Below are 16,318 nucleotides of genomic sequence, written 5' to 3'. Positions count from 1 at the left end.
TAGTCTTAACGACTACTCAAAGCGCTTACCATAGCACAGCTACCCATGCCCATGTTTGTACTGTTGCTTGATTGTAATAAAGCATTAACTGAGAGAAGTTGTCTCCGTCCGTGTTTTAACAGACACACACTTGGGGTGAAGTTGGAAACCAGAATCAGCTTTAAATACAGTCCTCATCTAGTCCTCACTAATGTTTCAAATAATTTCACTGGAGTTATTGTTTACGTCATCAATACCGAATTCAGTGTAATTGAATGGGAATATACAGTACTGTACGTTACACTTGACGCACCACTACAAGACGACTCAACAGATTCAACGGCATTCTGCATTCATTCACGGCAAATCATTGCGGCTTGATGGCGCTACCGTTAATTACATAGTAGTATGGACGGTGACATGATTGAAAATGAAGATAACGGAGATCACAGAGATTCGGCAGAAGAGAAGCAAGACATTCTCAATCATCCTTGTCCTTATCTGAGAGAGATGTTTGAGATAGTAGGCGTTAAGAACAACTCCTGGCCAATGTGCTGGGGAACTTTTTAATTAATGTCAGTTTAGTAATTCAAATGTTATACTTTTATTTTCTCTCCAGAAGCCATATCTGAGCACACATATTCTTCTCATTCTTTTAAATGTTAAGGGGAAGATTAAACTGAGCTGAATTCATATCTTGCTACTCAGTCGTATTAACCTGGAGTCCCAGTCTCTGTCTCAATAATGATATGTGATGTTTTATGCCTATTGGCAGACATCCATTTAAAATGTAGCCAATGGCATATAAGGAGCCTTTTCTCCACTGAAGTTTCTCAGCTTGCAAGGCTACTTTTACTTTTATACTTTACGTACATTTCCAAGTCTGTACTTTATTACTTTTACTTGAATAAAGAAGTTAAATCAGTACTTCTACTTTTTCCAGAGTATTTTTTTAACACAAGTATCTGCACTTCTACTTAAGTATGGAAAGTGGTCTTTGACAACGAAATGACTACTTGTAGTATAATCAAATTCAACATCATGCGATGCACAGTGACGCTTTACACGTTCTTTTAGACTTGATATGACATGTTTTATGACAGCGTGATCTGAAAGTACTGTAAATCTTATCAAAGGGGGTGAATGACAGCATTCTCTACAGGTCTAAAACAGAATTAAAAAGGAATAGCATACCACGACATACAGTATGTTCCCGTGATAAATTGTGTGTCTTTTGGCGTCAAATGACCAAGCCACTGTTGTCAGAAATCTAAAAATCTCTTGAGAAACTCAGGATCCAATTAGCAAATCCCCATTTGGGAATAATTGATGCTTTCAGAGCAAAATTCAGTTCCTCTTTCCTGTCGGTGTTCGTCATGTTACATGGCAATACAAAAAAAAACACTCTACTTCAGGGAAAGCACACGCATACCTTTCTCAACTCACCGAACACAGAAAGTCAAGTTATGATTAAACTGTGGTTTCTATGTTCTCTGTTCACTTCAGCACAATGGTTAAATATGACTTTCCTAACTGGGTCATGTCTTGTTTTTAGGGACTGTATGACCAAGCATTAGAAGACTGTGAAAAGGCTCTTCAGTTGAACGAGGGGAACTACAAAGCGCTGTACAGAAAAGCAAAATCCTTGAAGGAGATGGGGAGACATCAAGAGGCCTATGAGGCTGTTGCCAAATGCTCTCTAGCAGTGCCTCAGGTAACGTGTAACATCTGCGTGTTGTATGTTGTCTATCCACATGTGCAGGAGATCCACTCACTCGCTTCACTGTCTCTGCAAAATTGACAAAAATTAAGCAAAATGAAATGCTGACCGGGCTGCCTGAAGGAGCAGCACGCCCAGTGGAGTCTAGATGTTTCTGGCGTGTTGCCTGACACTCAGTTCATTGTTGTGTGAGTGTTCATTTTTGTGGGACTGTTTTTAAATTGAAACATTTTCAGGCAAATTTAAGTAAAAGTGATCTCAGTCCAACTTCAGTGTAAAAGGCAACCACATTTAATTTAAGGTTTAAGAGACTTTTCCGTGTTGCACTGGCCAATACTAATATACATTACCCTTTTTTTTTAATTCTTTTACTTTACAAAAACACACACTGAATCATACTAAATATGGAGAGGAGTATCATTCTGGATCTGTTGTCGCAGGAACGACAAGATTATAGACAACCTCTCCTCATTATGATAAAATAATCGTTTCAAAGGCAACCGACAACAGCACTGGTTGCTGAAATGAACGCACAATGACCGGAGTCTTGATTCATAAAAGCAAGTTTCACAAAAATACGTATGTGCAAAATAAAATCCTTGCAGATGGGGTAAAAAAAGAAAATACTTTTGATACGATATATTAAGGAAAGCAGAAAATAATCCATTACTGAAAATGAACAACGATCAGAGGCAGTGATTGTGTTTAAAGAAACACTGTCAATTTGCACTGTTTCCCCAGGATACCAGTGTCACACAGCTGACTCAGGACCTTGCCAAAATTTTGGGATTGAAAATCCGTAAAGCTTACATAAGGAGTAAGGTACGTGTGTCTCAGGAACTATTTCATACCTTCATGAGACTTGGCCTATTTCTTTTATTATTTATGAAGGAATTTTTTTTCTTCTCAGATTTATGGCTTTCAGAAAATTTAGACATTTCTTTGCACATAGTGTGCACCCCAAGGCTGTCCTGCTATAAAACAAACTTTAAGTTTTAATGTTTTAAGATTTAATGTAGTTAATTCTGTTTTAACAGCCTGCCTTGAATGTTTTGCGAGGATCAAATTATCAGGATGCGTCATGTGAAAAGGTAGTCATAACCATCTAAAATGCATATGACAAAATATATCTACACTCTACCTATAATACATTGTTTAATACATTTCTTCTGCATTCAGTTTCCCCATGGCTCGCCTTCAGTTGAAGATATAGAAATTGGTAAGTTGAATGCCTTTGATTGGAGCTATGGTTTGTTCATTTAAAGGGTAAGAAAAAGAAATGACTCGGCATATTTTCTCCCTGATGTGTTTTTTTTAGAAGTGCCTCAGCTAACCCAGGATAGCAGTGTTTTGCCTCTTGCCCCAGCTCCAAGCCAAGCTCCAATGGCAACGCACCCGGCTCTAAATGAGGCAGTGGTGGATGAACTTCTCCCCAAAAACACTATCTCGTCTGTATCCCTGTCTGAGCCGCCGGGCTTCGAGTCCGTTCCCAAGCCTATGTCTGTATCCACGGCGGCCCCCCTTCCCGTGCCCACATTTGTAAATGGGTGCAGAACCAGCAAGCCTTGTATGATGCTTGAAACAAGTCAAGATTTTGACGCAGACATCATTGGGGACGACCTAGATGATCTACTGGACCAAGCTGGTCCAGAGTCAGCCATGGTCAGTGAACAGATACGGTAAATGTGACGACGTGTCCAGATCTGAGCTCAAGTGTGACGCTTGTTTGTCTCTTGTTTCAGGTTATACCCACCATGAAGGGGCCTCTCCCTCTGCCAACCAGTATCGCCTCGGGCAGTTCCATGTCGAGTTCATTCCTGATGCCACCTCACATCAACTCATTTCTCCACAGCAGTACCCAGCAGTGCACCGTGACCCTGCCCCCGCTGTATCACAAGTCGGGGTCAAGTACGTATTTTGGTGTAGACACTTTTTCCAGGCTCCCCCCACCACTGGACTCCCTGGATAGTCTCTCCTTGAACGACTATAAAACAGGTAGGCTACTTTGTTACCTGGCCTGCTTTATCACAGGGCTTTACTTTGTTTCAAACAAAAGAAAGTCTATTGATAAATAAATATCAGCTGACCAATACATTACTCTTTTTCCCTCTCTGTTAAAATGACAGATTATGCTCAGAATCCATTCCTTCCACAGGTAACTGTTTAGTATTCATTATTCCCAGCCTAGATATTGTTACAGGCTTTTACGGTGAAATAATTCACATTTCATCTATTTTTTTTAAACCAGCTGAACAATAATGAAGCCCCAATGGGAATGGCTGTGGGCATGCCTGAAGTGAAGGGTCTTCCTGCTGCTGTAGACTTGGCAAAGAACCCCTTAGCTGATACACATGAGTTCAAACAAGCCTGCTCTGTCTGCTACGTTAAAACTGGTGAGTGGTGTTTGTATGTGTCTGTCTGTCTCTCTGTCTCTCTGTCTCTCTGTCTCTCTCTCTCTCTCTCTCTCTCTCTCTCTCTCTCTCTCTCTCTCTCTCTCTCTCTCTCTCTCTCTCTCTCTCTCTCTCTCTGTGTCTGTCTGTGTAAATCAATCTGTTATCTATTTTTATAACCACAGGGCCCGGTGTGTTGGATTACACACTTCATACAGAAGAGCATAAATGCAAAAAGGACGCTTTACTTGGCAGAATCAAACATTTGCCAGACAAGTTGTGGAAGCTCATTCGGCCCCGACCAACAAAAACCCAATATGTTGGACCTTATTACATTTGCAAAGGTAACATTTATAAATCTGTACATTTCATTGCTTTCCTGCTTTTGCCTCCATATTACTTTTTACTACTTTTTTTTTAACCCACAAATCCCATTAGTTTGATTGTCCTGGAGAAAAAAAAATTAATAGATGACTTTTTTTGTAATACAGATTATTGGTTAAAAAAAATAATATACTAAGTGTGGCTAAATTTTCCCCATTACTTCCTCGTTGGTTTATATTTCCCTACCTAACCTTATGTGTTAGGCATACAAAGGAATATTCACATTACTCAAGGAGCATTTGCACAGCTGCGGTCACTTTTAAATTTTGCTTTTGCGCTAATGCTAATAATAGCTAATGCTAAAATGTTACATGTGGTGTTTCAGAAGTGGCTATTGGAAAAGAGTGCCTGTACCCCGGCCACTGCACATTTGCATACTGCCAGGAAGAGATTGATGTTTGGACTCTGGAGCGGAAAGGATTTATCTCCAGAGAGCTACTCTTCGATCCTTATGGGCCCAACTCCAACATCAGGTTGACTGTCCCCAAGATCTTACAGGAGCATCATGGGATATTCATGTTTCTCTGTGGAGTGAGTATTTATTTAATTTCAAAACTAATGACCTCAGAGTGTTGTGGTGGTGGTGTGCATTTCATTTAGAACAATAACGGTGCTGCCGCTGCTGGAACCTGATGTTGGCAATGACGCCCGTTGGCAGCGTTGTTTTTTTATTCCAGTGTGAGGAGAATAAAAAAAAATGCTTGTCTCATTGTAAATGTACAGAGCCCCCCTGAGGTCAGCTGAGATAAAAAAAAAAACTAAAACGTGCGCACAGAATACAAATCTGTTCCCTTGGTGTTATAAACATGAGCAAAGTAGGGAAGATATTCACAGATTTGAACTTCCGGGATCAATTACTCTCAGCTGACCCCAGGGGGGCTCCATAGAAAATGATATTTACCTCCCAAAGATGTTTGTTACATTTATTCATATGTACATTTATAGTCACCGTTTTTCTTTTCCCAGAGTAAAATTGAAATATTGCCAATAAATACAAAACTTTTAATGTGATGAATGCTATGCTGTGCTTTTCATTGGAGCTTAGTTTCTTGCTTTCTGTGGTGCTCCTTAGTAGCTGGTAGACTTTGATCCATTGTTAGTTTTAGAGTGATATTTGATGGAATATTCTTATTTTGCAGCAAATGTAGTCATTACTGTAGTAAATCTGTTTTTATAGAATATTAAAAACCTTCAATTTGCAGGTGTGCTTTGACCATAAACCTAGAATAATCAGCAAAACCAACAAAGATGACTCATCACTTTGCTCTCATCCAGTGACCAAGCATGACTTTGAGGATCATAAGTAAGTCATTCCACCATCATTTGTCTCATGAACTAGTTATCTACGTTATCTACCAAAGCACACAATACCTTGAGCAAATCTAGGAGGGAATTGGAGCAGGAGACACTCAACGTATGGACACTCTGTCTCTTAGGTGCCTGGTCCACATTTTGAAGGAGAACACAGTCCGTTATTCCAAAATCAGACCGCTGAGTCCTCAGTGCCAGCTGGATCTTTGTCGCCATGAAGTGCGCTACGGCTGCGTGAGAGAGGACGACTGCTTCTACGCCCACAGCCTCATCGAGCTCAAGGTCTGGATGATGCAGCACGAGCTCGGTAAGCTTTTTAAAGAGCTCTCCCAAGGGCCGGAACACTGTCCTTCCAAAACACCTTTTGCAATATTTGTCAATGCAGAATTTAATATAATTTAATGATTTTTACTTGTTTACTTTTTTTTTTTATCATTATAGGTATCACTCATGAAAGTATTGTCCAAGAGGCGAAGAAGTTTTGGAATGCAACGGCATCGTTGCAAGGAGCCCAGGTAAGCCCAACTCGAGGACTCGCTTGCTGCTTCATAATTCAAAATTGCGAACCCCTTGTATTGTCCTTCTGGCTCAAAATTGTAAACTAACACTTTTTTTTTTTTTTTTGTCACTTATTTAGCCACTTTTTAAAAATCGTTTTTGTCTCTTTGAATTTTTTGTAGCATTTTAACGTTTTCATTGCTTTCTTTTTCCCCACTACCACTAGTATACCCTAACAATTTATAACCACTATTTTTACATTGATTTTTGGAAATTATGGTCAATAAACCTCTTGCTAATATGCTAATGCTAATATGTTTGTTAAAAAGCAGAAAGTGTGAATTATTTACTAATTAAGATCAGAGGATATTATTGGATAAGTCAAAGTTAAGTCAGAATAATTCTATCAAATTAAAACACCCAAAATTCAATAAAACGAAGGGGTGGGAAGAATAATCTATTTCTTAGATTCTCTCTAGAACAATTCAATGCTGGATTCTGATAAGTTAATATTCGATCTATATAAGAAAAATAATAAAAAGTTGCAGTCGCCAGACAAGTACAAATCAAATTAAATTTGACTTGTGAAGAGCATTTCATGGAACTTTGTTACTTTTGGGCAATTTGCTTGAAAGAAACCCAAATGTTCTGATATAGAAACTTTGAAAACAGACAAACAGGAGGGTTAGTGTGTGTATGTTCTGGCTAAACCTTCTAGTTGTTTCACTGTTGCTTTGTGTTAATAACAAAGATTTTGACCAGTCCCTCATATTTCATCAGCAGCTTTCCACTGCACAGAGAAGGTTCGGGCCTCCAAATCTGAAGATGATGTTTGTTTGTGGCCAGTGTTGGAGAAATGGCCAACTAAGTGAAGCTGACAAAAACAAGAAGTATTGCTCTGCCAAGGCGAGACACACGTGAGTATTACTAAGTCTTCAACACATGCCATGTAGACCGGCGGTGAATAGATAAGTGAAACGGTGCCATCCAATACATCACCACACACTCAGTCTCGGTCTTTCTGTCTCAGGTGGGCCAAAGACAGGCGTGTGGTGCTTGTAAGTTCCCATGAAAGGAAAAAGTGGACAACAGTTAGACCACTCCCAACCAAAAAACCCATCCCATCTCAATTTGAGGTACGTGCCAAACACTTTTCTGCTCCATGGTTGTTTGTTCTGTGTGTTTCGGAATAAAACTAATCTCCTGCAATGGTCACCAAATGTTATTTTTCCTTTGTTTAGATTTGCATGCACGTGACAGCTGGCAAAAAGTGTCAGTACATTGGGAATTGCACATTTGCCCACAGTGTAGAAGAAAGAGACCTTTGGACCTACATGAAGGAAAACAACAGTGAGTGATGTTGAGGAGATGGGCTCTCGTACTTGATAGAATTGAATTAGTACTTTATTAGAACATAATTGGTATGTTATGCACCAACAGAAGTCGCTCATTTTATCCCCTTGTTTAGTTCCAGATATGGACCAGCTTTATGAGCAGTGGCTGCAGTCCCAGAAGCCTGGCTGGGGTGAGGAGACCTCCAATAACTCTGTCAGGGAGAATGGCAAACAGATCCACATGCCAACAGACTACGCTGAAGAAGTGGTGAGTTTAAAAGCCCAGCAAGCATGACTCACTGTTTTTAATCTGGTCACAAACACAGACTCATTAGCAGCGGTGGTGTATTGCTTTTTTTTTGGGTAGCTAATCATTTAGTAGTTGGAATATGTGGAATTGACAATTTTGAATTAGGGCTGAACAATGTCAATAATACATATATCATCTTAGTTTTTAGATATTGCAATATGGCATAAGTGCCATCTTTTTCTGGTTTTAATGGCTGCATAACTGAAAAGGAAATGTATTTTCTGAACTTACCAGACATTTCCAAGCTGGTCTCCCTAGGTCTTGCCTTTACCCACTTAGTTATTATCCACATATCCACATTAGTGATGATGAGTTCATCAGAAATCTCATTGTGTATATATGTTGTGAAGGTACCAATAGTTGACCCTACAATATTGTCTCAGTATCGTGATGTTTGATTTTCTCCATATCGCCCAGCCCCGCTTTGAATGATTAACGAAAGGATGGTAATAAGTCATTTGTTTACATGAGGTGGCTCCATGTGTTTTCGCAGGCTGGGAATCACTGTTGGCTGTGTGGTAAAAACTGCAACAGTGAGAAGCAGTGGCAGCAGCATATTACTTCAGAAAAACACAAAGACAGAGTTTTCAACTCTGAGGATGATCAGAACTGCTGGCAGTATCGGTTTCCCACAGGAACTTTCAAAGTTTGTGAGAGGTAAGATCAGTAGCCACGGAACACACTATGCCTCTGGTTACCAGTCGGAGTCCAGTGGTTTTTGATGGCTGACCTTTTTAATTTTGTGTTCTGATAGGTTCCTCAAAGGCACATGCACAGAGGATGAGTTGTGTAAGCTGGCACACGGGGACCAGGAACTAAAAGAGTGGATGGAGCGCAGGGAATTCCTTTTGATGAAACTTGCCAAAGCCAGAAAAGACCATCTTATAGCACCCAATGACAATGACTTTGGAAAATACAGTTTTCTGCTTAAAGACATTATATAATGATATGATGACAATATTCAAGCTCAGTTGCAAATAATGCAGTATTCAAATCAGTCTAAAGTCAGGTGATCCTCGAGGGCCTCCTAGGTGCACAGGGAACTGCCTGATCGCAGCATGATTTTAAAGAGCGGGTTCAGGACCGGCCCTCTGATTGGTGGCTGGATTACTCTCATCTGATCTACAGAAGTGTTATTGATAACAACAAAATGAGTGGGAGACACTTGTAAGCTTTGCTATGCGCCAGTCATTAGAATATCTGAAAATGGTGCTGAAAGTAGCATGTGTGAACCTTGATCAGAGATGTGTTCAGATACAGTTGACAAAGTAATTTCGTCTCATAAGCAGTTTGTATATGTTAATGACCTTTACTTTAAATATGTTCTAAGTATGGAATACTTAAATTGAGAGTTCAGTTAAAACTCTTATTTTTAATCTGTCATCATAGGTCATTTTCCCTTTCCATTTATCTAATAGTGTTACCAGTGTAATGGGCACCACACCAAATAAAGCTTCTTTTCTTAATCTGTGTTAAACTGCTGTTTTATTAATTACACATCTGTAACCAGTGGGGCAAGTATTCAGATCTGCTTGGTAATTTAAAGAAGTAACACCAAACTGGACACATTTCATTACAAGTAAAAGTCCTGTACTGAACACCTTGAGGTATTAGCAAAATACTTACATTCTATAGTACTCTGTGACTGTTATTCTATAATATGTATACTGCTTTAAAACCTAAGGTGTAAATCTAATCGGTGTCAGTGAGCCAATAAGAATACAGCATGCTTCTACCAAGATCTAAAAATGCTGCTGATTGGCTGTCTAATGTTACACGTTGTAGAGGCATGCACGAAAGACTACGTTGCGCAGAGATGGAGCCCACGTCGTAGGTGCTGAAAAATAAGATTTTGCCATAATGTGTAATGTAATTTATTTTTGTTGAAATGGATTTTTCAAAAGTGGGCTCTCGAAAAAAGTATCGTTAAGGAACGGATCAAACATTTTTTAGCGATACCCAGCCCAAGGTGTAAGTATAAAGTACAATGAAATGGAAATGCATAATATAGTACATGTAACTCAATTGTACTTGACATAAATTCACTCGGTTACATTCCACCACAGTCTGTCACTGGCAGAAATGAACTTGGATAACATTTTTGCAATGGGATTTAATGGTTTTCTGCTGAAATCAAGATGGAGTTTAATATTTTGTTTTTGAAAAATGGGTTTTAACAACAATCTTAATTTGTTAATCCTCTAACAGTATGCATACATATCTGTTTTTAGTAGAGAAAAGTAGGTGGAGCCCTTGAAAATTCTAATCTTTATTTAATATTTGTATACACATCTTATATCTATGCCAAATGAATGCCAAAGTATAACAATGCTAGCGGTATAATCTGACAAGACGCTTCCTATGATACAAGATGCCCCTTTATCTGGATGTCACTTTTCTCTCAGTGTGTTACCAGATCATTTATAGAGGTAATAAGAAGCCTGCAGCTCCACTTCTTCTCTATAAGATTCTTTGAGTAGGAGCCAAGTAATGCTGTATGCAAAAATCAGGTCATTTTCCCATGTCTAAGTCTTTGTCACTCCTGCATAATACCTTCCAGTCAGAAGCCTGACATCAAGCAGAATCTGCTGTGCAGTCCTGTTGTTGTTTTTTTTCTTTTTCCCCATTAGTCAAGAATCACTAGAATGGTCGGCCTGGATATGACAGGAGCAGGTCATCCTGCCACCAGCGAGCCGACGTTTGCACCAACAGTCTTGCATTCAGGCCAGCACCTGCTGCAGGTCCTCCACCTCCAGCTTCCACATCTGCCTGTGATGTGCGGCGAGCTCCGAGAGGTCTGCCATCTTCACTGCGCGGATGACAGGCTCTGGGGAGACGGCCTGGATGACACCCATCACCATGACATATTTGCCTGTAAAAACAGCAGCAGATGGCCAATTGTTCAGTGACAATAGATTCAAGGAAACAAGGACGGTGATATGGGGGAGACGCGGCTGTCTTTCAGATAGATATTCATGTGCACTCATTGTTTTTAAGATTAATGTTCCTGCTTCCAGCACACAATTTGCAGTTATCATGTCTGGGTGTGGTAGACTTCCATATAGATAGAACAGGAATCACTGAATTATTACTCTTAAACAAAAGACACTGGTCTGATTCTGACACTAAATAGTAAGATAAACCATACAGAATTGGTAGTGGTGGAAGGTAAAAAGCTGTTAAGTTAATGCATTTACAGTGTAATACCCTCCAAGGCCTAACAGACCTTTCTCACAGCAGACGATGCTTGTTTAGCGGAGGTGTACATGTAATCTAAATCCAGATCTATATTTTAGTACAGCTTTTATCTAGACCTGGATTTATCTTGTGTTACAAGATGTGGACAGAGGAAAAGCAGTGAAGTCGTTTACATTAACAGTGTTTTGCCCTGGGGCGAAAAGAAAGACAAATTGAAGCTCATATTGTTTAGACACAGGCCCCCTATACACAAGAAACATACTTATTATGTAAATTTAGAGCTGCAACATTAGTCGGTTAATCAATTGGTAGCCTATGAATAAAAAAAACAACTATTTTGATAATGATCAAGTCATTTTTCAAGAAAACAATTTCATATAATATAAACATCGTCTGATTCTGGCTTATTTTAAGGCGTTGCTGCTTTTTCTATTTTGTTATATTAAAAATGTAACTTCTTTGAGTTTTGGGTTTGTTGGTCCGTACGTCTCGAATGGAATGTTTTTGTAATGTTGACCTTTTTATTTATTTTTTTATCAATCTAGAGTATTCTTGTATAAAAAAAAAGAAAAAACGAATACCGTTTTATCACACCTGAAAACACACTGCTTTAATCTGATTTATTGGTCATTTCAGAAACCAACTTTACCTTGGGTCAGACACGGCTTCCCTTTGGGGATGTTGTTGACGCCTTGAACAGCAAAGGTTCCCGTCTCGTCCATCAGCAGCACGGTGTCCCTGTCCAGCTGGACCTCCAGGACAGTTCCCTGCATCCACACCAGTGACACCAGCAGAAAGCGGCCCCTGCCCAGCCTGATAACGCACCCATCCCCGATGTCGTTTGTCCCCCGGCTCTCTGCCGTCCTTAGCTGACCGGATAATATTTTAACCGGCGGTGGGCGTTTCCTCTGTACGGTTGTTGTCGCCGTTTTGTACATTACCAACTGCTACCGTCTAACGGTTGTCCAAAGAATTAAAAGTTTGCATTACCCGCGTCGGACTCTCTCTCTGGTCCCGCCACTGGTGTTACACTGGAAGTTGTGGGCGTGTTCCACGAAAGCAACACATGCACTTCCGGTCTAAAATCCTTCAGAGTAAAAGCATTCTCTCAGTCTGACCGTCAACCACACACCGTGAAGTTGCCCACTGTAACAATTCCTTTTTGAGAATCATTTTAGGAATAATAATAGAGTATTTTGGGGATAAGTTGTGCATTAAGAACCACACACACCGACCGCTTTACTGTAGGAAGGTCAGGCTTATAAACGAGTTTCATCTTTCATTTTTTAACATTTGCCATATATAACATGCACCTTTAATATTTGATTTTGACTTCAATACATTTATTTTTACTAGAATTAGTTTTTTGTCACCTCAATGTGTTTAGACAAATATGAACATATTTTACTGTTATATATATATATTTTTTTTTTTCACTTACCCCAGTAATGAACAGGGAAATAGGAAAGTTTGTATGGTTAATGTGCTTCTTTTTTTTAACCATTATCATTTCTGAGTTTTGAGTATATGGAAACAGTTCTATGGTCTAAGACTAAGGTAAAGCATGTGCCTATGCCCGTCATACTAAAAGCTATGTTTAATATTAGTCAAACACCATACACCACATCACAGCAGGATTGGAAGGCCCTCTAAATAGAGAGAAACCCTGCAGGGAAATATGCTGCGTTGTGCAAGGGAACTACTACTTGGACAACAATAACCCTGTAAAAGACCAATGTTAAAGTCCTGGGGTGGCCAAGTCCAGACCTCAATCTAATCCACTATTTGTGGGAGGGTCTGTTGCTGTTCACTTAAAGATACATATACTACTAGAGTTTGAGCCGTTTTGCAAAGAGACTGGGAAGGCTTGCATTGCTCAAATGTGCAAAACTTTGGTCTCTAACCAAGTAAATCAAAAAAATAAATGTTGAGGTTTGGGAGGATACAACACTGAACACAGACAGACAACATTAATGCCCTAGTGCATTCATTTCATTAAATAATTTTATTTCTTTAAGAATAACTGAAGAAAAGTGTTAGCAATTTCTGTACAATTGTTTCACCATTTTCCCTTGGATTTGCTGAAAACCTTGAATGATCAACAGGGCTGAGAAATGTTATGCTGCCACATAGTGCACTTTTAGCCTAAAAACAATATGATTAGTCCACAGGCATCCATCCGTTTCCTTTGAATGAATTCCAAGAAGTTCCTTAAGCCTCACTGTTGACTCCACTTTCATTTTTCATTGGCTCTCCCTCTCAATCCCAGTTCAAAAAAAGAGGCACATTAGAAATACTGCCATTTTCCAAGGACTGTGTCTTTGATTGCATCGACAAACTGGACAGGCACCCAGTAGACCCAATATTGAGACGCTTCTGTTGGACCCAACTGAAAAGCCTACAAGTGGAAAAAAAAACAACATTAAGCATGTTTAATGATTTTATAGATGTTCACATATTCTACAAACAAAACTGTAACTACAAACAAATCAAAACATTCAAAGACCTGATAGCTGTGTGTAATATACTGCCTCTACTAACACCTCTCAATCAAAAAGACACATTCCTTTGCAGTATATTACATCCCACTTAATCACCCCAAAAGCCATTCTGAAATGCAAAAAAGAATGAAGTACTTCTTTTCAATTAGTACAAAAAAAAAAGTAAACAGAGTGGATCACGGATAAAAATGATGGGCTTGTTGCTTTAGAGGAAAAACTTCTCTTCCTCATACATTATCAACTCCTCAGTGACGCAAAAACATGCTTTGAGCAAATAGCAAACACAACACAAACCATTGTCATTGTAATTCCACTACTCTGTCCTTGGACTGCTTCGGTCCAGTGTACGTACTGTGACCATGAAAGACAGCAGAACTATGCAGGAATAAACTGCCACACATTGTTATTTGGCTCCACAGCCCAATCTCTCTAATTTATATGTTTAGTCAGTGGGAGGTGGTAGAAAACTTCAACAACAAGGAAGCATGTTAATTTGGAAATAGTCTCACATTTTAAATTTTTTTACTTGAATGCACTTGACATTGACATGACGTCCACAGCATTATACTGTCAGCTTTTACAACATTTAAAGTTTTTAGATGACTTTCTGGTCTTGTTTACCTCCCATTCATCAAAACATCAAATCCAAAAACACAGTTATTCAACTGAGCTTTACTACACTCTCCTTAACCATAGTCTATATGCTGTTATAATAACACTATTTTGTTCTCTTAAAAAGAGATCTCTGGGATTTCTATTTCACAGACAAAGAAGGACACAGCTTCCTTTAGAGAGAAAGGTTAATCTAGAGAAAGTGCTGACATTTCCTGCTCCATGGCAGAGCCCAAAACAGCAAATGACGAGCCCCTTCACTCTGAAGCACACACACACTGCAGCGACACTGCTCAACCTGCACTGTTCACTCACAAAAAATAACTTTTATAGACAAAAATAACCAAACTGAACATTTCATACCACAACAAACATATCAAGTCTGTTCTTTAGCTGTTCCCTATATAATTATCATAGAAACCTTACCTTATTATTTTGCTTAGCTACATGACCCATCTGCACACTTGTGTCCACCTCAGAGGATTTGGCATTACAACTTTTCATAGAAAGATAAGTCTGACATGCAAGTAGCAGCAAGAACACTCACCATCATGTGGTAGTCCTCATGGCCTTCGATGGGCTCAGACACTACGTTTTTAATGGAGCCCATTGGGACTTTCTCTGTTCTCTCTGTAGAGATGAACACACACAAAAATGAAGACATTTTTAATACTCAGTATCTTTGTGTTACAGTGAATTTAGCAACAAAAAAAATAAGGCTGACTGTATTCCTACCCTTTGTTCCGATCCACAGCTGATCCTGCTCCAGTTTGAATGTGAGTCTAACTTTTCCTCCGGACTTGTTAAACATTCCGGATAAAGGCACTGTTGGTAATCGTTCCTGTTAGCAAGAAGAAAAAAAAAAAAGGGAGTCTTTGTGCCTAGTCTTAAAATCATACAGTTAACATACATCTGTGAAAACAGCTTTGAACTGCTGTGGCAGTCAACACAAGACAAAGAAAAACAGGGATTGACCTCCCTTCATCAGATCTGATTTTATCTTACCTTTGTTCCTTTAATAGATGGCATTATGTCATCTGGTTTACCTTTGTCCAAAACTTTCCTGTGTTGCTGAAATAACAGTGCCAGGTTAATATCACAAAAGTCCATAAAAATGTTACTCTACTTTGTAAGACTTCCATTAATCTTACCTTTTGCCTGCATAAAGGCTCTTTCTTGTTTTCTTCAGCCTTAACTTCTTGCTGAACAGCCTCTTTGGGTGTATTCACAGCTAATACATCATTTATTGTAGATCCTACCACCATTATTTTTGCACCATTTGTAATCTTTATTTCACGTAGCGTCTTGTCCTCTGGAAGCAGTCCTTTGTACATCACTTTCTGCATTGCAGGTGGAAGACCTAGGAATACGTAGGAGAGCATTTATTTGTAAGCTTTGCTCTTCACTCTAGACAGCCTCTATTAAAGGTGAACTACTGTGTGTTCTTACCAGTGAGTGAGTGGATCCTCTCTTTTAGTTGGGCTCCGGTGTTGTCAACAGGAATTTTCAGATCATATTTATTCTTGTTCCAGATAATCTTCAAGTCCACCATCTCCTGCTCGCCGTCTGCGTCGTCCCCATTGCTAATACTAGAGTCCTGAGTTGTGGCGTCTCCCGCATCTGTGTATGACGTAGTTTCTGTGTCAACTTTTTCAGCATCCTCACAGAGTGGCTCGGCTTCTTTTGGCTTTGCCTCAGTTTCCATTATGACTTCTTCACTTCCTGGAACAGTATAAAAACACTGATTTGGATCCATTCAATGAAATTCAGTGCAAAGGTGTTAGTTCTCAAAATAGTATGTCCCACAATTTCCCACATAGATGCAGATATTCAGAAACACACATCTGGCCTGTTTTACTTACCACATAGAAAGTCAGCATGCGTCAGTTTTGCTACAATTACTTTTAAACAATGAGGAGTATATCTGTGTTTCTAGGCATCCTATCTGTTCTTTCTTTTGTTTAGCAATCACAATAAAATACAGCCAAATTAAGTGAAGGTTCAATTTAAATTGTGAAACTGAAATGTATGCCGGACTGTAAGTAATGGGACACACACACACACACACACACACACACACA

General features: G+C 39.3%; 3 protein-coding genes across 6 annotated transcripts in view; 1 reads left to right on the top strand and 2 right to left on the bottom strand.

Moving 5' to 3' along the window:
- zc3h7a (zinc finger CCCH-type containing 7A) overlaps nucleotides 1–9,392 on the top strand; it is a 14,353-nt gene extending 4,961 nt beyond the window's left edge. Inside the window, exons 5-23 of one of the 2 annotated variants that reach the window (XM_032537725.1) lie at nucleotides 1,535–1,693; nucleotides 2,441–2,521; nucleotides 2,737–2,790; nucleotides 2,879–2,918; nucleotides 3,018–3,361; nucleotides 3,442–3,694; nucleotides 3,826–3,854; nucleotides 3,948–4,092; nucleotides 4,275–4,433; nucleotides 4,799–5,004; nucleotides 5,676–5,776; nucleotides 5,910–6,091; nucleotides 6,226–6,299; nucleotides 7,066–7,199; nucleotides 7,313–7,418; nucleotides 7,524–7,632; nucleotides 7,751–7,884; nucleotides 8,420–8,583; nucleotides 8,681–9,392. In XM_032537725.1, the coding sequence (XP_032393616.1) occupies nucleotides 1,535–1,693; nucleotides 2,441–2,521; nucleotides 2,737–2,790; nucleotides 2,879–2,918; nucleotides 3,018–3,361; nucleotides 3,442–3,694; nucleotides 3,826–3,854; nucleotides 3,948–4,092; nucleotides 4,275–4,433; nucleotides 4,799–5,004; nucleotides 5,676–5,776; nucleotides 5,910–6,091; nucleotides 6,226–6,299; nucleotides 7,066–7,199; nucleotides 7,313–7,418; nucleotides 7,524–7,632; nucleotides 7,751–7,884; nucleotides 8,420–8,583; nucleotides 8,681–8,870 (2,664 nt within the window). In that variant the 3' untranslated portion in view covers nucleotides 8,871–9,392. Of the gene's footprint in view, nucleotides 1–1,534; nucleotides 1,694–2,440; nucleotides 2,522–2,736; nucleotides 2,791–2,878; nucleotides 2,919–3,017; nucleotides 3,362–3,441; nucleotides 3,695–3,825; nucleotides 3,855–3,947; nucleotides 4,093–4,274; nucleotides 4,434–4,798; nucleotides 5,005–5,675; nucleotides 5,777–5,909; nucleotides 6,092–6,225; nucleotides 6,300–7,062; nucleotides 7,200–7,312; nucleotides 7,419–7,523; nucleotides 7,633–7,750; nucleotides 7,885–8,419; nucleotides 8,584–8,680 lie in introns of both variants that reach the window. The other variant, XM_032537724.1, reaches the window with a different exon arrangement.
- rmi2 (RecQ mediated genome instability 2) lies at nucleotides 9,393–12,177 on the bottom strand. The gene is made up of 2 exons (XM_032537726.1): nucleotides 11,774–12,177; nucleotides 9,393–10,798 (listed from the first exon to the last, which is right to left on the bottom strand). Exons 1-2 carry the CDS (start codon nucleotides 12,060–12,062, stop codon nucleotides 10,647–10,649), a joined length of 441 nt encoding a protein of 146 aa, XP_032393617.1. The 5' UTR covers nucleotides 12,063–12,177; the 3' UTR covers nucleotides 9,393–10,646.
- A 929-nt stretch (nucleotides 12,178–13,106) lies between these two features.
- ubfd1 (ubiquitin family domain containing 1) overlaps nucleotides 13,107–16,318 on the bottom strand; it is a 4,552-nt gene continuing 1,340 nt past the window's right edge. For all 3 annotated transcript variants that reach the window (XM_032537966.1, XM_032537965.1, XM_032537967.1), the window contains 6 exons: nucleotides 15,687–15,959; nucleotides 15,389–15,597; nucleotides 15,243–15,308; nucleotides 14,973–15,078; nucleotides 14,785–14,867; nucleotides 13,107–13,522 (listed from right to left, as the gene is read on the bottom strand). In XM_032537966.1, the coding sequence (XP_032393857.1) occupies nucleotides 13,412–13,522; nucleotides 14,785–14,867; nucleotides 14,973–15,078; nucleotides 15,243–15,308; nucleotides 15,389–15,597; nucleotides 15,687–15,959 (848 nt within the window). In that variant the 3' untranslated portion in view covers nucleotides 13,107–13,411. The remainder of the gene's footprint in view (nucleotides 13,523–14,784; nucleotides 14,868–14,972; nucleotides 15,079–15,242; nucleotides 15,309–15,388; nucleotides 15,598–15,686; nucleotides 15,960–16,318) is intronic.

Source organism: Etheostoma spectabile, chromosome 15 (genome assembly GCF_008692095.1).
Source record: "Etheostoma spectabile isolate EspeVRDwgs_2016 chromosome 15, UIUC_Espe_1.0, whole genome shotgun sequence".
NCBI lineage: Eukaryota > Metazoa > Chordata > Actinopteri > Perciformes > Percidae > Etheostoma > Etheostoma spectabile.
Note: the sequence above shows the minus strand (reverse complement) of the source record. Positions and strands in the feature narration are given on the sequence as shown.

What these genes read in the sequence shown, in the direction of transcription:
- rmi2 (XM_032537726.1), bottom strand. Translation starts at nt 12,062, where the DNA reads ATGTACAAAACGGCGACAACAACCGTACAGAGGAAACGCCCACCGCCG. An exon ending in GAAGCCGTGTCTGACCCAAG is followed by an intron (nt 10,799 to 11,773) that starts GTAAAGTTGGTT and finishes CTGTTTTTACAG; the next exon opens with GCAAATATGTCATGGTGATG.